This window comes from Triticum aestivum, chromosome 3B (assembly GCF_018294505.1).
Source record: "Triticum aestivum cultivar Chinese Spring chromosome 3B, IWGSC CS RefSeq v2.1, whole genome shotgun sequence".
Classification (NCBI taxonomy): Eukaryota; Viridiplantae; Streptophyta; class Magnoliopsida; order Poales; family Poaceae; genus Triticum; species Triticum aestivum.
The window spans coordinates 451,681,245-451,708,967 of NC_057801.1; the positions used below are offsets into that span (position 1 = coordinate 451,681,245).

General features: G+C 43.7%; 1 protein-coding gene across 2 annotated transcripts; it reads right to left on the reverse strand.

Moving 5' to 3' along the window:
• Positions 1-6,716: 6,716 nt before the first annotated feature.
• On the reverse strand, positions 6,717-9,921 carry LOC123070314 (splicing factor U2af small subunit B). 2 transcript variants are annotated; one of them, XM_044493456.1, is made up of 3 exons: positions 9,687-9,787; positions 8,707-8,783; positions 6,717-7,791 (listed from the first exon to the last, which is right to left on the reverse strand). In XM_044493456.1, the coding sequence occupies exon 3, from the start codon at positions 7,759-7,761 to the stop codon at positions 6,916-6,918; it is 846 nt and encodes a 281-aa protein (XP_044349391.1). In that variant the 5' UTR covers positions 7,762-7,791; positions 8,707-8,783; positions 9,687-9,787; the 3' UTR covers positions 6,717-6,915. The 2 variants fall into 2 exon arrangements, with proteins under 2 accessions (XP_044349391.1, XP_044349390.1); XM_044493455.1 differs by lacking the exon at positions 8,707-8,783 and having other exon boundaries at positions 9,687-9,921.
• Between the last annotated feature and the right edge of the window lie 17,802 nt (positions 9,922-27,723).

Genomic DNA, 27,723 nt, shown 5'->3' on the forward strand with positions numbered 1-27,723 from the left:
CGACCCAGGAGAAAGCCCAAGTGAGTACCACTTCCCTGACCGATCTGGTTACAAATTTAGTTCTTGAGATTTTTCTTCATATGAGGTGATTTGTGGCTTCTGTTTCTACAATTAGGCGCATATAAGATAACTCAAGGAAGAAGTGCAGCTCCTCGAGAACCTTTTGCACCCCAATATTGCAGTAAGTAGATGAAATACTATTGATTACATATCGGTTTTTTTATTTAACTTCTAGCCCGTAGTTGCTTGATATATTTTCTATGGTTTGAGATTAGGTGCACTGTATATATCTTGCTGGAGTTTGATCCCGACCCATGGCACGCTGCCAGCCAGCTCTCACCACTCCGACCTCCGTGTCGGTAACTCCTCTACTATATCCTCCTCTGCTAATTTTGTAGGTGAATAGCCTACCATTTCAATCTATGAAATATTGCTGAATTTTGTAAACTGTCAGATCATGGTACTTACATCCAATGAAATCTCGCTGAACGTTTCAACCTACAGGATCGGGTATTAGAAGGCTGATATGGATTACGCTCGACCTCTATGACTTCATTTGAGTTGATTCCCTGTGATGCAATTGACACAATTATCCTCGATACCAACAACGATCACCCTGGGATATGGGCTTCCTAATATTCTTTATTTTAATTTTTCTTACACTTATGGTACGATTGCAGTGGTTGGTTGGACTAAGTGAGGATTTGTTGGCTATAAGTTAACTGCAAATCATTTTTTGGTCAAATGGCACATGATTCTGATTAAATCATGGGATATATTTTCTTTAGGGAGAGAAGGAGGATATAATGGCATTGTGGATACATATAAGAAGACTCAACGGAAGAAGCAAAGGGAGGAATGCCAATAACAAGAGGCTGCAGCTAAAGGTCAAGACTACAGAGTTGAAGAAGAGATGTAACAAGTGCAAAGCTTGTGACCTTTTTCAAACAATAGTGGAATCCTCATGTTATCGATTTAATTTTTCTCTTAAATCAAGACTTGATGATTGTCTTCTTCACTCCACAAAGTAAGAAGCTGAAACCTCTTCAATGATGTTTCACTTCAGTCACCCTATGATGGTGTTTCAGCTTCAGGTCTCATTCCTTTAATGCCTACAAATTCAGGTATCATTCCTTTAATGCCTACAAATGGTGTTTCACTTCATTCAAGTAACAATGTTGTGATTTACTATGAGCCTATGATGCATCCGTCCAGGAGATTTACCTCTCTCCATGTAGATCTATTTGCATTGTTGTACTAACATTTCATATATAGATTTACGAACCCTGTAAAATAAGTAGTCTTATGTTTCTTCATGATGCTGAATCCCGGTGTACATGATGTAATTTTTCTTTTGCATGGTGTCTCCTTGATGTGCATCTTGAATTAATCAGATTGATATGCAACCTTGTAAACACTCTTCTTTTATTGGTTCCTTAACTTTTGCATAAAGTTGAATCAAGAAATACATTAAGTTTTATTGTTAGATGTGCTCCTATATAATTGCTATTTCTTTGTTACGATAAGTCTTGAGTGCATTTTGTCAGGTTGATATTGGAGAACTAAAAACTAACTCCAGTGCTTTGATGAATTTTGTGTTTCCTAAATAGTGTCTTGAATCTAAAATCATAAAAGTATGTTGTAGTTGAGACGTGCATTGCATGTGCACACTTACTTATATGAATCAAGCCTTACATGGTTTGCTCTTTTACTGATGGACTGAGGAGATCAGAGATGTATAACAGCCGTATTGATCCAAATGACAAGTACGGCAGTGCTAACGTGCTTACCTAGAATTTTACCACATCCTAAGACTTGCAAATCTGTACAATAGGAATGTCTAGCTGTTTTCTGGTCTACAACCGTGACATGTAGTGGCATCTCTCACCACTTTTGCACATAGTGTTTAGGTATGATTATTGCATACTGTCGACAAGGGCGCGACGTTTTTCCTGAACTGATTTTTTTTCTTTTTTCTTTTGCTTACTGGTTGAGCTCGGTTTCAGCTCTTACTTGAGTAGTTGATCGGCAAGCCTGATGCAGGTGTATGGAAATTATGTAGTTCCATTAGCTCTGGAGTTGTCCAGTATACTACTGAGGCCTACATATTTTACTGATGCAGGTTGGAGGTGAACATGAACTCTGGCTATTCAAAATACCAGATATAAATAAACTGCAGCACAGACCATGTAGTTCTACAACAACCAAGGAAGAAGTCCTTTTTTTAAGCCGGCCTCAGCCAAACAATTTAAGCTTATATGTTTGCTCTCTATTTTTCGGAGGTGCGCGTACTGAAAGCGCCTATGATTCAGGGCAAAAAATCTGGACAAAGTGAAAAAACTTTGTACGAGTGGTACTTGAAGCCAATGATAGCCCGTTGAAGGATGCTGATTGTGGCTATACAACTTCAACACCGTGCTTGCAACTCATGAGTGACAAAGTATAACATGCCGCCTTTTTTTAAGCAAGCCCCTTCAAATTATGTATGCAGTATGCTAGGAAGAACTCATGACAAAGTCTTGTTTGTATGCATGTCTTAATGTATTTTCATACTGGCTCGAGTAATGTACTCTTGCCCCCGGCATGACACCGCCTTTGCAGTTTATTCTTGTTAGCGCGTTGCTCAATTAGGTTATTCTATTTTCTTTATTCACTGTTGCTGGCATGAATTTGCCCGTGCATTTGGTCCTACCACTGGCAACAATTTAAACCTGTCAATCCAGGAAAGATATGCACATCATCGGTGCACTTTTATTTATTTTGAGTATAAATGAGTAGTTAATTTGCTAATAAATTTGTTTTCTTGTGGGTATATTCATCTCATTAGAAATGTCGTTTGTGTGGCTTTGGTCTTCCTAAATATTGTATGGGTTTTCCCTTTCCTGGTTTAGCTTTTGCGAAACAATTATTATTCTAGCGTGTGATCTACTCATGCCTATTTACCTTACCGTATAGTTTTCCATTCTAGAACACTAGACCTTTCTCCACAGCTGAGATGTTGAGATGACAAGTTTAATTCGTGTTTAATCTTTGCAGATGCAGACTAATTTTGCATCCCATATAGGTCATACAAGAATGTTAAATTCCCTTCATTTTTGTTCACGAAAGTTGCATTACAGGCGATGAGAGACTCAGGATGAGGGCAAAATGGTCTTGACCACTGGTAGACTCTTCTATCGGCTCACCATCACTCCCACGGACAGCGTTGTACTCGAGTCCAGCAATTAAACTTCTGAAGATATCATGTAGGCCGAACCCAAGAGGAAACAGATTACAACTACTTTTTTAAAATATTTTTATTCATAGTTGCATCTCTGTCATGTTCACGTGGACAATGACTATACCTATTATAAGTCCTTGCAAGTTCACACAAGAAATTAGACATCCTGCATTCTTGACTACACAACTGTGATTTCTTGGATTAGGATTTCCTTGTCCTCTTGAACTTCACATGACATCATCAAAAGATAAGTGATGGGCTTTGTATTAAGCTTGACCATGAGAGATGTGGGGATCATGAGGCACACATATATTTCTAACCCCATCCCCCACCCCGCATCAAATTTCTGGATCTAAATTTAGAATTCAATACTCACATGAATTTCATAGGCTACTTTGATCAAGATGACACAAGTGCACACTTAGTACTCCCTCCATTCACAACTATAAGATGTTCTAACTTTTATATGAACGGATGTAGATAGACACGTTTTAGTTAGTTGTTGTTCACTCATTTGAGTCTGTATGTAGTTCATATTGAAATACTCAAATTATAGTATTTGTGAACCGAGAGAATAGTATATAGTGAGCTTCATTTCACCCAAGAGAGCTTCTGTTACATGAAAATTAATTAATTTTCATATGAATTTGGATATTCAATACCCATATGAATTGTATAGGTTGCTTCCTCGAGACGTGCATTGCACGTGTACGTTTACTAGTGAGAAAAAAGTGTTTTATGCTACCTTGACACTTATTTGAAAAGGGTGAGATGCACAACACAAGCGAGTCTTTCGCAGTCGGTAGGTTGATTTGATAATGTTTACCTTGTACTATCTCCATGCAGGCAAAGTATAATTACATTACAACATTCTAAACATATTGCATGTATTATTCATGTGTGGGCTAGGGGGTGACCATATGGTTCTTTCTTCACCATGGGTATTATCGTTATCTTTGTATCAAAACTTATTGTCTTATCTCTCCGGTGACCATATGTTAATGGCCCCTACGTGGCTTGGCGCAAATTTGGGTGTGCGTGCTACCAACTTGGTGCAACCAACTTATGAACGCTTGGCGTGATTGCCCCTTGGAGGTCCGTGTGTGCGTGGAGGCATCTCGAACGGTTGGGCGGGTGACCTAGGGAAGAAGTGGTGTGGATGTATGTTGTGACCTATTGGTGGTAGTCGATGATAGAAATGTTATCAGTTGTGGGTGTATTTCTTCCCATTAGAGGCATTGTCAATGAGTTTGTTTCAACCCCTTGACCATGGCCGCCGCTTTTGAGTAGCCAGTGCGGTATCCCCTTCCCTTGACATTTGGTATGGTGGTGACATATACTGCCCTAGGAGGAAGCCATGCCTGAAAAATGGTTGGTGCGAACAACAACAAGGTTTGAGGCTATTATTCTCTTCCTGAAGGCACTTTCTAAAAACTCTGGGTGGATGATATGCATGATGGTGCAGGTTGACATGGGGCTGGAGATTGCGGTTTGGTGACATGGGGAGGTGCTTGTAGTGGATGAGCAACATCTAGTTTTGGCATGATTGTTTTAGGCAAAGTTTAACTGAATAGTTTCCCGACTGTTAGGATTTTACATGGTTGTCTTCTAATTAATCAACACATCTTTTTTTTTTGAGGATCAATCAACACATCTCCGAAGGTTGATTTTTGGACTAGTTTTTCTTACATCACGACAATTCACTTCCTCGTATTATGAAATATTGAGAATACACTACTCTCTTTGATGATGTATTGCATGGGAGGCGACCACTAGAATAGGCAAATTAACTACATGAATATTGCATCATTTTTCATTTATATCTTCAAGAAAGAAAATTGGACTGTGGTAAAGAACTGCCCTGGATTTTCGTCTTCCTAGTGTGTCCCTCCCACACCCTCTCTTCCATGCGTACAACAACACATAAGCACGATATGAGCAAAGATTCTTCCAATTTCGTATTTTATAGAAGTTTTATCTCCTAAATTTTTATCTCGGTTGATGATCTGCCTTCATCACTGGGGTTTTTCGCGACGGAGATCTTTGAAAGTACATCCCATGTTGACATGTTTCGATAACTTCTTCTTCGTTCACATTTTTCAGATTACTCCCACCTACTTGCCATGTTATTAGTCACCTAGTTGTCAGATTAGACTAACTTGGCTGCCATTGAACATTGATATACACCACTAAAGAATTGATTCATGGTACTTGTGTTGGTTGATGCATTATCTTACTTATTGTTAACACCTGAATACCCGTCTCTCTAGCTTTACACACTCCCCGCGTTACACTGAATAAGAATTATTCCATTTCGTTAAGACAAGACTTTGACCAACAATTACTCTTTTAATATTTGATTTATGTGATACAAAAACACTATCATAACAAAGTATTTTTAAATACAAATCCAATGACACAAATTTCATGTCATATAACCGTGTATTTATGGAGTAACTGGGTTAGGATCCTCTGCAGTACTGTACGGTGCTGTACAGTCACTATCATGTGGGACCGGGCCCCATATGTCATCGACACTACAGCACCATACGATACTGCAGAGGATCTCAACCCGGAGTAACTATTGGTCAAATGCATGTCTTAACGAAACAAAATACATCTTACTTTTAGGAATGGAGGCAGTAACATTGCACTCTTTAAGAACATACAAAATTGTTGTTCCATAACGACGATAAACATAATATGATAGCTGGTAATAACAAAAATTAACTGTTGAAACATATCAACGTAGGATCTTGTTTTGGAGTCCCGTCGAGCCAAATCCATCAGGAAAGATGGATCACTATTTGGATTAACGGCTTGTGAGATAAAACATTTTAAAATTCAAAAAAGAAACATAAGGTAGCAGATTCTTGAATGCATGTAACTTCCGTAGAAATACTACCTCCGTTCCTAAATATAAGTCTTTTTTAGAGATTTTAATATATAGATTACATACGGATGAATATAACATATTTTAGAGGGTAGATTCACTCATTTTGCTTCATATGTAGTCCATATTCAAATCCCTACAAAAAACTTATATTTAGGAACGGAGGGAGCTTCGTTGTTAAATTGCCATTGGGCGAATACCTGAATTTTCCCCGCAAAAAATAAAATAAAATCCAAGACACTATACATAAGGTTAACACACGACACTATTGTGGAGTCATTTGCTCGTGCATAGTGTCAATCACTCCAATCTTTTTAGAGTGATGAAATTCAGATATTGGCCGGCCTTGGTGTGCTACAATGGCACATGGCCGTCGATCAAGAGAGACAAACCGTGGCCTCGCAGGAAACGAACGACCCAGTCTAAGGTGGAATCCACCCACCCACAAGGTGGAGAAGAGAATATCCTCATCATCCACGGCTAACAGTGTTATATGATACTGTACCGATAGCAAAGACATTCCAATCAAACAGAAAGGAACCGAAGTGCAACGAGCACCGTTCGCACCACTTCCAGGCAGCAAAGTTAGAAGAGCCAGCGTCAGAAAAATGGGAAACAACTAGTAGGATTAAGTTCGAAGTAGCTAAAATGTAAGTTTCCGGCAGCACACTAGTGACAATTTCAAAGTCTCTGGGTGAAGTCACCTAAATTACAGGAACAGAAAAGCAAATCAAGCATAGTAGCAACTACAGAACGAAATCCAATATATAGAAGAACCGCACAAGACGCACCCAGACGACCCTTACTTCGCCTCCCTCTCACGATTCCACTGTTCGATCTTGGCCCTGCGCTCCTCGCTGTTCTCCCTCACAGGGCTTCTTGCCCGCCTCGGAGGGCTGCCTCCATACCTACGCCTTCCCCCATCGTCATGCCTTTCATGCCTACTGCTCCCACCCCTCCGTCCACCGCCGCCGCCGCCACCACCACGACGGAAATCATCACGGCCACGATAGTCATCACGGTCATGACGCTCTCTCCTATGGTGTGGGCTTGGGCTGCGGCTCCTTCCTCGTTGCGATCTCCTATAGCGCCCAAAGAGTTTCTTCCTGAGATCCTTACCTATCTGCTTCACATGCATGAAATTGCAGTGCCCACCACGAGTGCAGGTGTTCTCCTCATACTGCCTGCAGGTCGCTTCACGGAAGTCCGTCACAGGAGAGAAGTCAACAATTATTAGGCGACCAGAGTAAAAGCGTCCCTGAAGGGCGGTATGAGCTGCTGCTGCCTGATCTTCCTCTCTGAACTGGACATACACATTGCCTATCATGTGATCAGAAAGGTTGTCACAGACGTTGAGGGTCTCAATCTCACCAAACTTGCTCAGTTCCTCAAAGATATCCTCATAAAAATCTTCAAAATGCTCCTGCATCTTGCGAGGATCTATCGGCTGGCCTTGAGCATCAACCCCAGGGGTAATCATATCAGGGCGCTGATACATGTTCATGAGCACAATAGTAGGTGATATGGTTGGCCTGTTATGGATGCGAGAGCAGCGATCGCCATGACGACAAGCTCCAATCTTGAAGTAAAATGGACAGTTGACCCTGTCTTTCTCTGTACCAAATATCGAAGCCAAGTGTTCCGCCATTGTTTGATATCAGTCAAGCTGACCACAAGCCTGCAAAGTCAAATATTTAGTCATCAAAACACATGTTAGCAGTGCTCCGGTATGCATAAGGCTCTCAGTCTTCAAAAGAGTAGCACCTTGCATAATCAGCCTTTAAATTAATGTCTACATGTTTCATAGACTGCTACCTAAAACTAATTAAACCATGATTTGTTTCAAAACTTACACGGAATAAAAGTAGACGCGAAACAGTGATCAAAATTTCTGATGTTGCAAGAGCTGCTAGTTGATGCAAGAGAAACAGAAGGGAAAATTGTACTCCCTCTGTCTCATAATGTAAGACGTTTTTTGACACTAGTGTAGTGTGAAAGAACGTCTTAAATTATGGGATGGAGGGAGTATACGCCAGATTCTAACCCATGTAATCTCACCGAAGAAAACTGCCTTGTGCACAACTAGTCTTAACAGGTTCTATCTATTTCAGAAACTGCGTTTCAGATGTTTTTCTAAGTGGATGAAGCTCTAATAGCACGCCATACTTTTATTTACTATCTTTAACATTACAGATTGGCAACCAGTACTTGGAAGGACTTCAATTGAGCATCAAAGATTATTTTCTAAGGAGGAGCAGCTAGGGCCTGCAGTACAAAGCATAACAATCACACATTCTTGCAAGACAACACTAATCCATACTGCGTCTTATGACCTAACTCAAAACAGTTAATATTGAAACATGCAGGATATACAAAATAAATCATACACAGGGTTACAATGTTTTTCGAATGAAGCCATTATTTGGCCTAAAATCCGAACTGCGTTCAGATAGTAAAAAGCAAACAACAAAACCCTGCAACTGGATAAACAAGATAAATTTTCAAACTAAGATGCTTAGTGCCTCTGTCCCTGCAACTGCAGAAGAGCCCACAAAACCAAAAGGCACAAACAAAGCAACTTTTTGTGTCGCACATGAATACTTCCTTCTCAGGTAGCCCATGCTATATCCGTCCAAAAAGAATTCTATTTCGTCCATTTAAAAACCTAATCTGCACACCATTTTAGATCATTAAATCGGTGAAAAAAGGTCCAGGAAATATACTACTATCCAGAATACTATAGTACAAAGATGTGGAGCACTTTGATATATGTATAATTAGAGCAGAGTACATGCTTAACCCACAAAGGAGCAAAATAATAATATAAATAACATAATTTGCTGTCATGCTGGGTGAAAATTCTGGTCTCGCATTTCAGAGACTATCATAGCCAGTGCCACATATATGAAACGAGCCACAAGATTGGTCCAGTAGTTGGAGTCTCGGAGAATTATTTGAAACTTTGCAAGTTTTTCCCCTAATAATACAATAAAATTAGTCATGACCAAATGATATGCTTTGACATAAAAATTATTATGTGATTGAGAAGTTATCTCTTACAGCACCTTGGTGTGCAAGGTATATCTCTCCTACACCGCGAGCTGGCTAGTACAAAAGAAGGGACACCTCCCAGACAGCTGCCGGGCAAGGTTTGCGTGCAAAGCAAAATTATGGTTGTTATCACTAGCAACACAACTGATACATACTAGTTTCATGTCCAACCATCGAATTTCTGTGTTGCAAAGAAGAGAAAATTGATGAGGGGTGGTTCAACCCGCGATTTTTCTACCCCACGGTTGCACCACCAGACGCAAAGGTATTATCATACCCCCAGCTACATACCCAAAACGAGGGCCTACAACGAGATGAAAATTGAACGGGGGTGGTTCGGCACGCGGATTCGCGAGGTCGGGACAAGATCCTCTACACGGATCTAATTTTTCCTACTTCCTGGAATCCAAAATCGAGAGTAGGAATCGGCAGATTCGCGGGGTCGAATCCAAAAAGGTCGCGTCGAGATCTGGTAAAGCGAGGGGAGAAGGGTTAGGGTTTTAGAGGGGAGGAGACGCGCACCTGTGAAGCGACGAGTCGGAGGAGGGTCGTCGACAGCTGCGCTCGCACCGACGAGAGAGAGAGAGAGGGAGGGTGGGGGGACGAGCGAGCGGCGTTTGTGGCGGCTCGATGAGGCGTCCCGTCCCTATATACCGCCCACTCTGCGTGGAGAGTCCTGTACCGGCCCGATTTATTCGAGTCCCTTGGACACTCCTGGACCGGCCCGGTTTATTCGAGTATGTCGACGGGTCGGACTGTCGGTTTCGGACAGGATTTAAAAGGCAAAACTTTTATGGGCTTCGATGCGGTGATTCTGCCCACACGACCACATTGAAGCCCGGGTATTTCCACTGTTCAAATCAAAAGAAAAAGAAGCTTCTTCGGGATCTGATGCAGAACCAATCCAATCCATACCGCTATGTAGACGACAAATTGATGACTTTTGGTTTTGGATACATGACAATGTGTAATAATAATATTTGCATTAATAATTGTATTTTTTGAACATCAGTACACGCATACACTCACCCCTATGAAGGCACGCACGCACACCCTATCCCTATGAGCGCCTTTGATAGACTGAGCCGCCGTGTCATCTTGAAATTTACAAAGTCACCGTAGGCACTTCGTCGTCGACGGGAACATCCCCTCCCACTGAAAGCGCATCGCCGGAAATCCTGAAATAAATCCAGCAATAATGCGAGCATCAGGACTTGAATCCTGGTGGAATGGGGATACCACTGTCAGGGAGATTTCGGGGGCCCGGGGCGAAAATAAAACTTTGGCCTGTTAATACTCGTAATAATATGTGGATTGCATATGCATACAGTCATGTCTCGGCACATAATACATGAGTAAATCTCTAAAATAATGTTTTGGAACTTTGGGTCCTAAAATGCACAAAGACAAAAATAGGAAGTACATAATATAGATAAAATGAGTTTTTTTTATTGCACAATAGTTTAAAGCTCTTGAATTTGCAATGATGTGAGTGAATATACATGCAATCACATAAGACAATTTGTAAGGGCTTTAAACTCAAATCTATTGAAAATAAATGTGTAGCCAAAATACAGCAAAAATTCTATGAAAATATCTCATTTCAATCCAAGAAACTTTCAGCACTAAAGTTCTGCAATTTACTAAAAGTAACAGTAGCTTCACCATTGGTTACGAGCATGTATACCTCACAAATTGCTGAATTTCAGAACGGTAATACGATACACATCGGTTGATCGGTAATCTGGGGCTTGGTCATGACGCGATGTGGAATGGACGGGCGTCTGGCGGGAGGCACTTGGCCATGCGGTCTGGCCGTGCATGCGCGTGTGCGTCCGGCGCATGGAGACTGGAGTCTCGCGAGAGGAGTTCGTCGGCGTCCGTGCATGGGTACTCGCGATCGGAGCGCTGGGTCTGGTGGAATTAGGGATAAGTAGCGATCTTTTTAAGATAGTAGTAATGTTGTTAGAAAAAAAGAAGACTCTAGCGATCTTGTTGTTGGAGAAAATGCTCGCGATCTAAACGAAAACAAGGCAGGCCCCGTGTACCGGGGCTATCTACGTGATTGCTCTCCTAATGAGAGAAGAGCGTCCAGATGCGACGAAGGACGCGGGCTGCTAGCTAGACCTGGGATTTTTTCACGATCTGTACTTTGGGCTATGTGCACCTAGCCAGGGGAGGGGCCACTTGAATGTCGGGGGCCCGGGGCGGCCGCCCCTTCCGCTCCCCTCAAAACTGGCCCTGACCACTATCTCTCTAACCATCGAATCACAGGTTGGTTCGCACATTGATAATTATATTGCTCATATGCCATAGCATATATAGAGTACATGGGCTGCGAGATCTCAACCGTATACGCTATACAAGAATTGGGAGATATCGCTAAGCTAGGAAGTAAATACAAGAGATCCTAGCCGTCAGATATACATGCAATAACAACCATGCTCAACCCTCCCCTCTTCCCACAGTCGATACGTCACTAGTGATGAATAAACTGGACCGAAACTCCTCAAATGTAGTCGTCGGTAACCCCTTTATCATGACATCGGCAAACTGCTGCGTGGTGGGTACGCGCAGGACACGGACGTGTCCGAGAGCCACCCGCTCACGCACGAAGTGAATACAAGCTCAATGTGCTTCGTGCGGCGATGATGAACGGGGTTGGCGGAGAGATAAATGACGGAGACGTTGTCGCAATACACCAATGTAGCGCGAGTCCCGTCGTGATGTAGCTCCTGAAGAAGTTGTCGGAGCCAGGAATACTCAGCAACGGCGTTGGCCACATCCCGATACTCAGCCTCAGCGCGGGAGCCTGATACCGTGGGTTGTCGCTTGGACGACCAGGAGATGAGAGAGGGGCCAAGGTAGACGCAATAGCCAAAAGTGGAGTGACGAGTGTCTGGACAGCCGACCCAGTCAGCATCGGAGTAGGCAAGCATGTCTATGGAGGAGGATGTTGTGAGGCTGAGACCAAGAGCATAGTGTCGCGGATATACTGAAGGACCCGCTTCACCAGGTTCCAGTACTGTCTCTAGGAGCGTGCATATGAAGGCACACCTACTGCACGACGTAGTGTAAATCCGGTCTGGTGAGTGTCAAGTACTGGAGTGCACCCACGATGGAGCGATAGAACGATCCGTCCGATGCGGGAGAGCCGCCAAGCGTATAGAGCTTAGCCTTTGTGTCAATAAGAGTGGCAATAGGCTTGCAGTTAAGCATGTCGGCGCGCTCAAGGAGCTCATGTGCGCACTTCTGCTGATGAAGGAAGAAGCCGTCAGAACGCCGAACCACCTCGATACCGAGGAAGTAGTGGAGTGGCCCCAAGTCCTTTAGGGCGAACTTGGCGCTGAGCCGAGCGGTAAGCTGTCCAAGAAGCTCAGCCGAGGATGCCGTGAGGATGATGTTGTCCACATAGAGGCGAAGGTATGCGGTGCCATGGTCGTGATGGTACATGAACAGTGAGGCATTGGAGCGAGTAGCTCAGAATCCCATCTGCTGAACAAAGGTGGCGATGCACTGGTACCAGGCCCTCGGCGCCTGCTTCAACCCGTACAGAGAGTGGGAAAGCAGGCACACATGATCGGGGTGAGTGGCATCGACGAATTCGATGGGCTGCTCCCAGCACACCTGTTCGTCAAGATGGCCATGGAGGAAGGCATTGGAGACATAGAGCTGGTGCACCGGCCAGGCACGGGACACCGCAAGCTGTAGGACGGTATAGATCGTGCCCGGCTTGGCAACCGGAGTGAAGCTGTCGGTGAAGTCTACTCCAGCGCGTTGCTAGAAACTGCGAACGACCCAACGAGCCTTGTCCTGCTCAAGGGTACCATCAGAGCGTGTCTTGTGGGGAAAGACCCACTTCTCGCTAATGATATTAGCATGATGGGGACGCGGGACCAGCTGCCACGTACGGTTGCGTTGCAACGCGTCGAACTCCTACATGGCAGCGTGCCAGTGAGGGCCACGGAGGGCCACACGGGAGGATGATGGAATCGGCAAGGGCGAAGATGTCAAAGCAGCGCACAAGTACTGCTCGGAAGGGTACCACCTACTCGAACAGAGGACCCAGGTACGGGCCTGAGTTGTGACCCCAGGCCGAGACGCCGGGGCGGGCGGCTGCATGAGAGCCGCGTCGGTCAGTGAATACGTGTCCGGACCCGACGAGGCTAATGTAGATAGGCCTGGTAGGACAGCGCGGGAGGACGTATCGGAGGCGTACGAGGCTGCCGAAATTGCACCCGAGCTGGCATGGCTCGACAGGGCAGCTGGGCTGGTGGATGTCAGGGCAGCTGCGTTCGGAGAAGGCACAGAGAAGCCAAGAGCAGGCAGGTGCCCTCCATGGGGCTGATGCGGCGTCGGTGAAGGTCAGTGGATGGTACCTACTAAAAAGGAAACACTTTATCATCAAAATACACGTGTCGCGAGGTGATCACCCGGTGAGAGACCGGATCATAGCATCGGTAGCCCTTGGTGTCGGGTGGGTAACCGAGGAAGCACTGGTACGTGTCGATGCTATACAAACGGTTTTAAACCCCTTTCCGCAACGACATTTGGAACCAACGCCAACTGAGTGTGGGCAATAGGGGGGCCCTTCCCACACGACCCAGAAACCGTCGGGGATATGCCCTCCTGGCACACACGCTTGGCAAAATGAGGTCGTGTGCGACCGGCGAGCGAGAAAATATGGTTATACGTACAATAGTGCTAAAAAACAATTATACATGAGAAATCATTTCCGGTCGTAAGTACATCCCACATAGTCAGCCCCCGCTAAACGTTTCCGTCCGTATGTACATTCCACACAGTCCATCCAAGGAATACGTTTACATTAGTATGTACAACCCACACAGTTAATCCAAGAAATACCAAACATTTGCGATGCGCACAACATCACAAACAGTCAATAATTTCGAAGCGTGTGTGATAAGGTGACTATCGCAAACATTTAATAAGAAAGAACTATGTGCGATGTTGTTGTTAATCGCACACGTTTTTTCTTGGCTGATCGTGTGTGCAGTGGAGATTGATCGCACACGTTTTTTCCTGGCTGGTCGTATGTGCGGTGGAGATTGATCGCACACGTAGTGGATCCTAGAAACGTGTCTGATCTCCACGTCTATCGCAGATGTTTCACTTTTGCAAACCGTGTGCAGTGTAATCCCTAATTAATCCCTAATTTAAAAATAACCTTTTTGAATTTGAAAGTAGGCAATCACTTATTTCATATCCAACCAGGTTTATTACAAATATAGGTTCAACCACAAATGCATAATTCGATGCACAGGTACATATACTAAGAACTACAGAAGCACCAAGTAAAGAATGATGAACCACAGTTGTACTAGAGACTGTAAAGAGAGAGACGAAAGACATTCTGGTTGCTGGAGAAGCTAAAGCGGAATGCCCATATTGTGCCCTCCTCCATGCGTAATATGCGCACAACTCTAGGCCAACCCCTTGTGATGGCTGCCTGTCCATCCTTCATGGTCTTCATTATGACTTCTCGATGCTCATTGTAGTATGGATGAAATACTTTAACCTTCATTATGTGTCCACCAATCATGTACTTTGCAAGGTAATCTTGAGTGAACTGCTTCGGGAACCACTGTGAACGAAAAAGATTCAGACATTGTTGTCTAACAACCCATTATCGGCAGTAAAAAGAGAAGGCTGCAGAGTTTGTAGTTACCATCCTAAAGCTCACTGTTGTGTTGGATAGAGCATAAACAAATAATTTGATTGCCACCATTCGTATCTTTTTGCTAATAATCCTTATCAGTTTCCTCACTTGATGCTTGTTCACGAATATCTCATTGCCCCATACGCAAAAAGGGTCGATGCGTGGATCCTTGCCAAGGGCTTATGTACCTACAAACAACAAGTCAATATTAGAAGCTAACAAGTGTCCGGGCCTGGATCTATATGCACTACATTATGGAACAACAGGGGAGTACAAGCCGAGAGATGAAGCTAACCTCGGCGGAAAATGGTGGCCACTCCCGTTGTTGTCCTGCATAAGTAGTGGAAAGACATGATAAGTACGGTAACCTTAACATCAAACAAATATAGCAAAGGTAAACAATATCATCTCCAAATGATAGCTTGAATGTGTTGGTTTCAACATGCTGTTAAAGCATATATAAAATGGAAGGCAATGTTACCGACAGCAGGCTTAACAGCCATCAAATATTGCAATTCAAACTGGTATTGTTGAAAATGAATAGAATGTAGGTAATGCTTAAACATCACGGGATAAATGTGTAAAACTGAAATAAAGGGCATGTGTTAACTACAGCAGGCATAACTGGAACCAAATATAGCCATTCAAACTGGTATTGATGCAGTCGAGCGGCATAGTTCCGACTTGCACATAATGAACAACACATTGTGAATGACTGAAATAAACAAGGCATAAATGATCAGTATAACAACCAAATATAGCCATTGAAAACTGGACAAAGTCTCACTAAAACCAACCTAACAAGCAAATATAGATAAACATGGCATATGCTTGAAAACTGGACAAATGCTCACTGCAACCAACCTAACAAGCAAATATAGATAAACAAGGCATCTGCTTGAAAACTGGACAAATGCTAAAAAAGCAACCTAACAACCAAATACAGATAAACAAGGCATCTGCTTGATAACTGGACAAATGCTCACTGCAACCAAACTAAGACAAAATACATATAAACAAGGCATCGGCTTGATAACTAAAAAAATGCTCACTGCAACCAACCTAACAACCTAACACAAATAAACAAGGAATGTACTCACTATAAACAACCAAATATAGCCATTTGTGAAACCGAAGTGGACAATTCATACTTAAACATCACATAGCCTATTTTTTTTTAAAAACATCACATAGCCCTATTGAACAATACATATTTGCATAACTGAGATAATTAAACACGACACAGTTATAGCACTGCACGACAAATGCTACTACAACAAAGGGTACGGGTTGGCAAGCTAGAAAAGGTAAGATTTGCTGATAGGATGTTGACTCACATTTCATGGACGGGATCCTTCCAGTTGGAAGAGCACAGACCCATGGTGGAAGAACCTTTATGGGTACCCTCCTCGTGGTGTGGTCGTGGTCGATGAGATCTGACTTGGCAATTGAGGATTCCAAGCCGCCGCCATATAATGTGTCCTTCAGACAAAATGGGCTCGATGGCGTATAAGGATCGCACATCCTTAACCGCTTGGCGGATGAGATCAGCAGCAATGCCATCGAAGAGATCGACGGCAGTTGAACCAGAGGGGTTGGGGATGGACCATGTAACCTGTGACATGGCCCGCGTGAAGCCGTCACTGTCGATGAGCTTGATGTCGTAGCCAACTTTCCCGAGATACAGTAATACACAAGCCCGCTGACATGAAGCCTTCGACATGGCAACGTAGTCAACGTCTTCGCCGGCTTCCGCGGTGACATGTTGCTCCAGGATCGACAGGTCAGGGCGAACGGCGGCCACCTCGCCAACGTCCGCCGGAGAGGCCATGATAAACCACTTCTTGGCCGAATGCTCGTAGGGCTCCCCAGGATACGTGGTCGAGCTTAGGCTGCGACATTCTGGAGCAGGGGATGTGGATCTGGCGGGGAGGGACATCACAGGCCTCATCTAAAAACTCAGGGGAGTGGGGCGACGGTATGGGAATCGCTGAGTAACCTGAACTTTATTATCTAAGCTAGGAGGAACGGGCAGACCGGCATGGGTTGGCGGCGGCGCTGGCGGCACCGGTGGCGGCTACGAGCTAGGGTTCCAGGGGGAGGGGGTGGGTGGGGGACTGTGGTGGTGGTGGTGGGGGGGGTTGTGGTGTTTGAGGATACGCCGCGACTACTGAAATTTTTAGTAATGGTGGGCGGAGATGGTGGTGGACGAGGGAGGGCGACGGTTCAAATGCCTCGGCTACTGCAATTTTACTATAAGGTCGGTGTTGGAGGAGTGTGGGAGACGGTTGAAGTACGACGACTACTAAAATTTGGGTAAAGGAATTGACGCGAGGCGGGAGTGGCCAAGATCGCGCATGGTCCAATAAGGATATGCGTGTATGATAATAACGAAAAGTGGCAGAACCGCCGATTTTTGCAACACTCAAGGCGGGTAGTTTGTTTTTATATTTCTAGCTAGCTGGTCTATCACACACGGTTCGTCTTAATTTCTAAATAAACTCACCTGCCTTTAGCTTGCGCAGTCGTGGTGATTTTACAGCGCACTTGCATCGCACACGGTTAAGCCAGTACCTGCACCGTTTTGCTCGCGCTTGCGCAGTCGTGGTGATTTCATAGCGCACTTGCATCGCACACGGTTAAGCCAGTACCTGCACCATTTTGCTCGCGCTTGCGCAGTCGTGGTGATATCACAGCGCACTTGCATCGCACATGGTTAAACCAGTACCTCCACCATTTGCTCGCGCTTGCGCAGTCGTGCTGATTTTACATCGCACTTGCATCGCACACGGTTAAGCCAGTACCTGCACCATTTTGCTCGCGCTTGCGCAGTCGTGGTGATTTTATAGCGCACTTGCATCGCACACGGTTAAGCCAGTACCTGCACCATTTTGCTCGCGCTTGCGCAGTCATGGTGATTTCACAGCGCACTTGCATCGCACACGGTTAAACCAGTACCTCCACCATTTGCTCGTGCTTGCGCAATCGTGCTGATTTTACAAAGCACTTGCATCGTACACAGTTAAGCTAGTACCTGCACCATTTTGCTCATGCTGGTCACCCTATGGGACCTACTCCCTCCTATCACGCACATTTGTTCTTTTAGAAACTGTGTGCGATGGCTGGTGTGTTGCCGCCTAGCCTTCAATGAGCACTGACACTGGTAGCGGGAAACCGATGGGAGAAGAGGTGGGAAACCGATGAGAGGAGTGGCGGGAAACAATAGCCTATTTAGAAAACGTACAAGAGAAGGAAGCGTGAGCTAGATGATGCATGCGCACAGTTGAAAGATTGTGGATGTCGCCTAGAGGGGGGGGGGGTGAATAGGCGTTTTAAAATAATTACGGTAGAGGCTTGAACAAATGCGGAATAAACCTAGCGGTTAATTTGTCAAGCACAAAACCTACAACAACTAGGCTCACCTATGTGCACCAACGACTTATGCTAAGCAAGATAAGCAACTATGAGATAGCAAGATATATGACAAAGAACAATATGGTATCACAAAGTAAAGTGCATAAGTAAAGGGGCTCGGGTAAGAGATAACCGAGGCACGTGGAGACGACGATGTATCCCGAAGTTCACACCCTTGCGGATGCTAATCTCCGTTTGGAGCGGTGTGGAGGCACAATGCTCCCCAAGAAGCCACTAGGGCCACTGTAATCTCCTCACGCCCTCGCACAATGCAAGATGCCGTGATTCCACTAAGGGACCCTTGAGGGAGGTCACCGTACCCGTACAAATGGCGACCCTTGGGGGCGGTCACCGAACCCATACACTTTGGCAACCCTTGGGGGCGGTCACCGGTACCCGTCAAATTGCTCGGGGCAATCTCCACAACCTAATTGGAGACCCCGACGCTTGCCCGGAGCTTTACACCACAATGATTGAGCTCCGAACACCACCAACCGTCTAGGGTGCCCAAGCACCCAAGAGGAACAAGCTCAAGGGCACCAAGCACCCAAGAGTAATAAGCTTCTCAACTTGTAACTTCCACGTATCACGTGGAGAACTCAAACCGATGCACCAAATGCAATGGCAAGGGCACACGGAGTGCCCAAGTCCTTCTCTCTCAAATCCCACTGAAGCAACTAATGCTAGGGAGGAAAATGAGAGGAAGAACAAGAAGGAGAACACCAAGAACTCCAAGATCAAGATCCAAGGGGTTCCCCTCACATAGAGGAGAAAGTGATTGGTGGAAATGTGGATCTAGATCTCCTCTCTCTTTTCCCTCAAAAACTAGCAAGAATCCATGGAGGGATTGAGAGTTAGCAAGCTCGAAGAAGGTCAACAATGGGGGAAGAACACGAGCTCAAAGGATTAGGTTCATTGGGGAAGAAGACCCCCTTTTATAGGACCTCCCGAATCCAACCGTTATGTGCTCAGGTCGTGCACAAGCGGTACTACCGCTTGGAGGAGCGGTACTACCGCTTAGCACGGTCAAAACAGCCCAAACGAGAGAGAAAACACGAGATTTTGGTTCGGGGCGGTACTACCGCTTAGGAGCCACGGTAGTACTGCTCTGGAGCGGTATTACCGCTCAGGAGCAGCGGTAGTACCGCTCTGGAGCGGTAGTAAAATATTACATCCGCTCTAGTCGCGGTAGTACCGCTGCAGCCTTTACCAAAACAACCACAGCTTTTGCAAACGGACTCCGAATTCAACGAAACCAAGTTTGTTGGAAAGCTAATGACATGGGCTAACACAATATTGATAGAAATATCAAGAATAAGCAAATGAGAAAAGTCCCATAAGAAAATGGTGAGAATCCTTCATCGGATAAGACCGGTAAAACCTCCAACATCGAAAACATCATAGAAGGCGCATGCGAACTCCGTTTTCGATGAACTAAAGCTTGTCATCAAGATGACCATAAGCTCTAAGACTCACAAAGATAACCAAACAAGAACCAAGAAACATGATGCAAGGATGCAATGGTTTGAGCTCTCTACTAACGATACGATCAAGCTACCAACTTGAGAGCCCCCCTTGATAGTACGGCAAACGATCCTATAACTCGGTCTCCCAACTACCACCACAAGACCGGTAAAATAGAAAACCTATCAAGGGAAAACCTTTGCCTTGCACATGATCCACTTGAGCTAGATGATGACGATCTTGACTCCCTCAAGTTGGGCCACCTTTCTTGATTGCGTTGGCTCGATGAAGACTAGTTGATTGCTCCCCCATACTCCACTATGGGTGAGCCTCTCTTCCGCACATCTTCACAAGTCCATTGTCACTACAATGGACGACAGGCTTCAAGCATTTGATCTCTTCGTGATGCTTCACTTGAACTTGCACACCACAACCTAACCCCACAAAGAACTCTCACGAAGATCATGGGTTAGTACACAAAGCGTAATTGAGAATGCTTACCATACCATGGGATCGCTTGATCCCTATCGGTACATCTTCTAAGCTTTGTGTGTTGATCAACTTGATTCACTCTTTGACTTAGTCTGGATCAACCTTGAATCTTTCCAACTCTCTTCATTTGGATGATGTCTTGAAGGTAAACATGAATGATCACACACTCTTCTTCTTCAAGACATGCTTGCTATAAGCACAACACTCATATGACCAATCTTTGGATAATTCCTTAATAGCACCTTAGTCATCACAAACTCTCCTTAAAACCAACAAATGGACTCCAAGAAAAGCCTATGGACAAATCCTTCAAATACTACTCAAGGCAACCATTAGTCCATAGAGATTGTCATCAATTACCAAAACCACACATGGGGGCACCACATGTCCTTTCAATCTCCCCCATTTTGGTAATTGATGACAATCACTTTCAAGAGAGTTTATACAAGGAATTATGCATCACCATTCAATGCACCAACCAATAATGCATGCGTATGAGATGCAAATGCTAAGGAAACAAAAACCAAAGCTACTCCACAAAACTCTCTGAAACTTCTCCCCCATTGTCATCGATTGCCAAAATGGGCGAAAATCTTAGAAGGCCAATATAAATGTGGTCCTCCAAAAATTGTATATTTCTCAACAAGAGAGTGGAATGCAATACACATATCCAACTGCCAATACTTGGAGGAAGACAAACTATATTGATGCCCAAAGATTGCAACAGAAAGATATGCCACAAAGACATAACAAAGAGAGACACAAGCAATCAGAAGATACCAATTGAAGCAAGCAATCAACGGATATCAATTGAACCAACTAGACCAATGATCCTACATGCCACACGAATAAAGTTATTATGAAAAGCGCAAAGGAGTGTTCTAAAGAAACTAGAGAAGCTCCCCATGATTTGTGCACACATAATATTTTTTGAATTTGAATACAAAGTGCACAAAATAGGATCATAGCTCCCCCAAGATCAATAGAAACTAACATCCAGTGCAAGTGAGCCTATAGGAGACAAAGCCTAGCGCTTGCAACAAGCACATGGTTGAGCAACATGTAAAAGATGCAACTTAAGAATAGGCTCAACCAAAATGATGTGTGTGAGTCATGGCGAAGCACTTGAGAAGACTAAAAATAGGATGAGCATAAAGAATCAACGTAGTCTTGAAAGAATGAGGCACACGGTGCAAGGCCTATCATTCCCACACACAACTGGCAAAAGGGTTCACAAGCTTACTAATAAGTAAAAGAGAACCTATTCTTGTGACAACCCGTGGTGAAGATAGACGAGGGGAGGTTCATCAAGATGAGGGATACCAATTAAGATGGCAAAAACCTCGTAAAGATAAGCAAGAGGAAAATAACCTTCACCACACAAGAGTGCATCAAGATGCAACGAAAGAGGACACGCACTCAAGGCAAAAGCTTTCACGGAGCCACCAAAGAAATAACATAAGAAAGACAAGGTGGACGTGAAAGAAAGGATATCAACTAGAGATGTAATTTCTCTCAAGTGTATAAGGTTCTATGTAGACGAAATCATGATGATATATTTATCTACAAAGAAGGATGTACACCCGAAATAGTTACAACACGAAGGAACAAGATATCCACAAGGAAGTCATAAACATACCAATACGATATTTGCTTGAAAGCATAGCACATGGCTAGATATGGTCTTATTGTATATAAATGAAGTCCAAACACACATCCATCAAAGGCATCACAACTAGCAACAAGAGATCATCATTGGGATGCTTTGAGAAAGGAAACAAGTATCACAAGATATGAAATGAATATCATGCCAAAATGCAACCTACACAAGGTTGAATGCAAGAGGAGAAAGCATGAATAGATACTTGTTACCGAGATATCATTGGAAGGATGTAGTAGATACCAATTGAAGGTAGATAGTAGTTCATTGATCATCATAGCTTAACTCCAATAATCACATGGTGACAACACCTTCCTTGCGAGTGAGCCGAGCACCCAATGCATCTCCAACCGTTCCTACAAGAACAACACAAACTAAATGGTACCCAAACTCATTGGGACCAAATAGTTAGAAACACCAATACATAGGACAAACTCCACATAAATATGTGCATATAGATATGGAAATGAATTTCATGCACATCTCATCCAATTTGAGACTTGGTGGAGTTTCCCCTATATATTGGGTCAACGAAAGAAAGCATGCCAAATAGAATACATGAAGTAAATATGCATGCTCAAAACTTTCAAGAACCGATACCAAAGGACAAAGAAATGCCAAGTGAAAAGGATACCAAATGGAGAAATCATCACTTGGAAGATATCATTAAAGATACATCAAGGAATGAGATATCCATTGATACACACTAAATTAAAGATGTCAAACTCCCAAAGAGAGGATGGTTCCAAACAAACCAGGCTCTCGACAGAGTTTCATGATGGCACAAAGTACCAAAAAGAAATGGCTTGCCTTCCACCAAAACACACTTGATAAGGATCACAAGAAGAGTGTTCTAAAGAAAATAGGATAGCTCCCCCACGAGTTGTGCATTATATAGGATTTGCATTTAAATACAAAATGCACAAGGTGGGATCACCACTTTCACTATATCTAGAAAACACTAGACAAGAACAAGAAATAAACAAGATCCACAAGTGGTAGGGAAGACAACGGGAGTTGACACAAACCTTGGTAAGAGAAAAAGGCAAATAAAAACAAAAGCCAAAGTAAAGATGATCAACAAATTCTACCACACATAAGTGACTACCAATTGTCAAAAGACAAGAAGTATTTGGAAATAATTCCTGGTGGTAGATAACAAGGACATCCAACATCATCTTCACAACAAACACAAGCAAATTGCAACTTGTAGAGCTAACATGCCACCTAGGAACAAGATAATCTACAATATCAATTCTAGGTGACAATATCTCAAATGTACACATTTTCTAGGCTTGTAATATGCATTTAGCATATTACTCCCCCATAATGTGATACCAATAAGAAATTAACAAGAGGCAATAAGAGAAACAAACAAGAGATAATTAATGGACTATTTAGAATTTGAATTTCTCATGAGAGATATACCACCTAGCGACTAGATACTCGTGTAGTATCAATACTAGATGGTATTCCTCATGTACACACATTTATAGGATTGTGAGGTGCACAAAGCACATCACTCCCCCAAAATGGGATGTTCCATTAATCTCTCACACGAGCCAACTAGGATACAAACAAGAAGCATAAAGGCTCAACGCACGACACACACGTACATGGTGTGCAAACCAACACACACATACTTGATTGCTCAAGATAAGCAAGTTGGAATCACAACATATACAAACACATGCAAGGAACAAAACCAAAACATGCAAGGGGGCAAGTAACTTTCAATGTAAGCAATTTTAAGTACAAGTTACCGCAATGAGGCACATTGGATATAAGATATAAACTTGATGATTCAATTGACTTGGCTTGAGACAATAAGAGTGATGAAGTCCCCTTAATTCTTCATAAAGTAGCCAAGTCTCCAATGCCCTCCAACAACACCTATTGATCAAGTTTGAGCTAGTTGGTCCCCAACCAAGTTGGGTCCTAATAGGTTAGTCACAATAGGTTTGGCTACCCAAATGGTTCTTTGCTTGACACCACTTTGAGTACCAACAAACTTGGCAAACACATTGCCAACCTTATCCTTACCAAGAGAATAGATATCATCAATAATAATTGGGTTGGATAAGTCACCACTAGTGCATGAAGAAGCGACGTGATCTTTCTCACGACATAAGTAGCAACGTCTACTCTTCACTTTCTTCTCACTTGATTTCTCAACTTGAGAAGCATTAACTTGAGTCTTCTTGGGAAGAGGCCTTTCTCCAACTTGAGGTTGAGCATGTGATTGAACTTGTGCCCTCTTCCCTTGTTGCTTGACACTAATGGCCTTCTTCTTCAATGGGCAAGATCTAACATGATGCCCTTCTACTTTGCACTTGAAGCAAACAATCTTGGCCGAATTCTTGACTTGTTCTTGGCCCTTCTTTTTGTTCATCTTGGACTTCTTCTTCTTATTGGAGTTGAATCCAAGTCCACCTTTGTCATTGGGGGATTTTTGCACACTCAAGATATTGTTGAGTGTGGATTTCCCTTCATGACACTTTTCCAAGTCTTTCTTCAAAGAAGTGACTTGGGCCTTGAGCTCTTTGATTTCCTCTACATGGTTAGTCTCAACACAAGTACTAGAGGAAGTATAAGCTTTATCGTTAGAGCAACAAGGCAAGGAAAGCAATTCATCACAAGATGTACCAACATTGTGAGTAGATGAATTACAAGGACTAGCACATGGCAATATACTATTTTGACTAGAAGTAGTGCTAGTATCCACATGAGGCTCACTAGATGTTACCTTAGCAATCATGGCCTCATGAGCTATCTTTAGCGCACTATGGGATACTAGAAGATCATCATGAGAGCTTGAGAGCTTTTCATGACTTTCTTCCAATTTTCCATAATTGCTAGATAGCACCTCAAGTTGAGCCCGTAGCTCAACATTCTCCTTTAAAATGGATGCTTCACAAGTAATAGAATTAGTAGCACAAGCATCATCATTAACAACAAGAGGAGAAGGCAACTTGGCAAGCTCTTTTATATAAGAAGCTTCAAGTTGGGAATGAGACTCGGTGAGTTTGATGAGCTCACCCTTGATGACCCTTGAGCCATTTTCGAGGTGCTCAAAATCCTCAAGGAGTCTAGCATGAGAAACTTCAAGCTTAGCATTTTTAGTTTTGAAATCGTTGGCCACCTCAAGAGCTCTATCATGAGATTCCCTCACTCTAGATAATTCTAGAGCAAAAGTCTCTTCAAGAGATTCGGAGGTGGTTTGTTCATGTTCAAGAGCTTGAGATAGCTCCGCGATCTCATTTGCGTAATCACGCCCATGAGCTTCCATTTTCTCAATGGTGACCTCATGCTCCTCGAGATGAGATTCCAACTCCTCAATATATTTCTTGCCCTCAATGGCAATGGACATAATTTCCATGAAGTTGGAACGAGCAATTTTATTTTTATGAAGAGCTTTAAAAATCATCTCCCCCTTAGTTTTTAAGGAGGCAACATTATCATTCTCTTCATCATTATCCTCATCATCATTAGCATCAACATCATCATCAAGAGACATATTGGGGTACAAAGTAGGAGATACCTTTGATGCCTTAGCCATAAGGCAAAAAGCAATAGATGGTGATGTAGGATCCCTTGAGGCACCATTAAACACCACATCTTGTTCCATTGGGTGTTCGGTTTCCTCTACATTGTTAGCACAATAATTCGAGGAAATGGATGCATTTTTATCATGGCAACAAGACATAGCAAGCATATCATCATGCGATTTAGTCAAGCAATTTCTACATGATATGCAAGGACTGTCAACACAAGCATGTGAAACATTTGGAGTGCTCGAAGTGTTAAAGCCCAAAGAAGGAGCATTGCAATAATATAGTGATGAAGGATCATCCACAATAAGCATACTATCACCATTGCAATGACCAACACTACTCACCATATCATTACCTTGTGGCAAACCACATGTAGGTGAAGTAGAAGAAGTTGAGAAGACTATACGACCGGAGGTGGATGGAGAACAATCATCCCCACAAATCTTGGACACACCATATTTATCTTGAAGCTTTGTCCACAACTCATGAGCATCCCGGAACGACATGAGTTCAAATATAACTACATTGCTCAAAGCATCGAAAAGCACATTAGAAGCTTGAGCATTGCGATAAGAGTTTTTCTCATCCTCTAAAGATAATCTTTGGGGATCCTTCGGAGGAGAAAAAACCATATCTACAATTCGCTCTAAATTTGGGTCCATGACCCTAAAGAGATTAAGCATGCGAATTACCCAAACATCAAAATTTGTGCCATTAAAACTAAGAGTGTCATAGAATCCTAATCCCCTAGTCGACATCTTTACTCTCTAGGCGGTAAAGCCAAATAAAGAGAGACGAGGCTCTGATACCAATTGAAAGATCGTGGATGTCGCCTAGAGGGGGGGGGGTGAATAGGCATTTTAAAATAATTATGGTAGAGGCTTGAACAAATGCGGAATAAACCTAGCGGTTAATTTGTCAAGCACAAAACCTACAACAACTAGGCTCACCTATGTGCACCAACAACTTATGCTAAGCAAGATAAGCAACTATGAGATAGCAAGATATATGACAAAGAACAATATGGCTATCACAAAGTAAAGTGCATAAGTAAAGGGGCTCGGGTAAGAGATAACCGAGGCACGCGGAGACGATGATGTATTCCGAAGTTCACACCCTTGCGGATGCTAATCTCCGTTTGGAGCGGTGTGGAGGCACAATGCTCCCCAAGAAGCCACTAGGGCCACCGTAATCTCCTCACGCCCTCGCACAATGCAAGATGCCGTGATTCCACTAAGGGACCCTTGAGGGAGGTAACCGAACCCGTACAAATGGCGACCCTTGGGGGCGGTCACCGAACCCGTACACTTTGGCAACCCTTGGGGGCGGTCACCGGTACCCGTCAAATTGCTCGGGGCGATCTCCACAACCTAATTGGAGACCCCGACGCTTGCCCGGAGCTTTACACCACAATGATTGAGCTCCGAACACCACCAACCGTCTAGGGCGCCCAAGCACCCAAGAGGAACAAGCTCAAGGGCACCAAGCACCCAAGAGTAATAAGCTTCTCAACTTGTAACTTCCACGTATCACGTGGAGAACTCAAACCGATGCACCAAATGCAATGGCAAGGGCACACGGAGTGCCCAAGTCCTTCTCTCTCAAATCCCACCGAAGCAACTAATGCTAGGGAGGAAAATGAGAGGAAGAACAAGAAGGAGAACACCAAGAACTCCAAGATCAAGATCCAAGGGGTTCCCCTCACATAGAGGAGAAAGTGATTGGTGGAAATGTGGATCTAGATCTCCTCTCTCTTTTCCCTCAAAAACTAGCAAGAATCCATGGAGGGATTGAGAGTTAGCAAGCTCGAAGAAGGTCAAAAATGGGGGGAGAACACGAGCTCAAAGGATTAGGTTCATTGGGAAAGAAGTCCCCCTTTTATAGGACCTCCCAAATCCAACCGTTATGTGCTCAGGTCGTGCACAAGCGGTACTACCGCTTGGAGGAGCGGTACTACCGCTTAGCACGGTCAAAACAGCCCAAACGAGAGAGAAAACACGAGATTTTGGTCCGAGGCGGTATTACCGCTTAGGAGCCACGGTAGTACTGCTCTGGAGCGGTACTACCGCTCAGGAGCAGCAGTAGTACCGCTCTGGAGTGGTAGTAAAATATTACACCCGCTCTAGTCGCGGTAGTACCGCTGCAGCCTTTACCAAAACAACCACAGCTTTTGCAAACGGACTCCGAATTCAATGAAACCAAGTTTGTTGGAAAGCTAATGACATGGGCTAACACAATATTGATAGAAATATCAAGAATAAGCAAATGAGAAAAGTCCCATAAGAAAATGGTGAG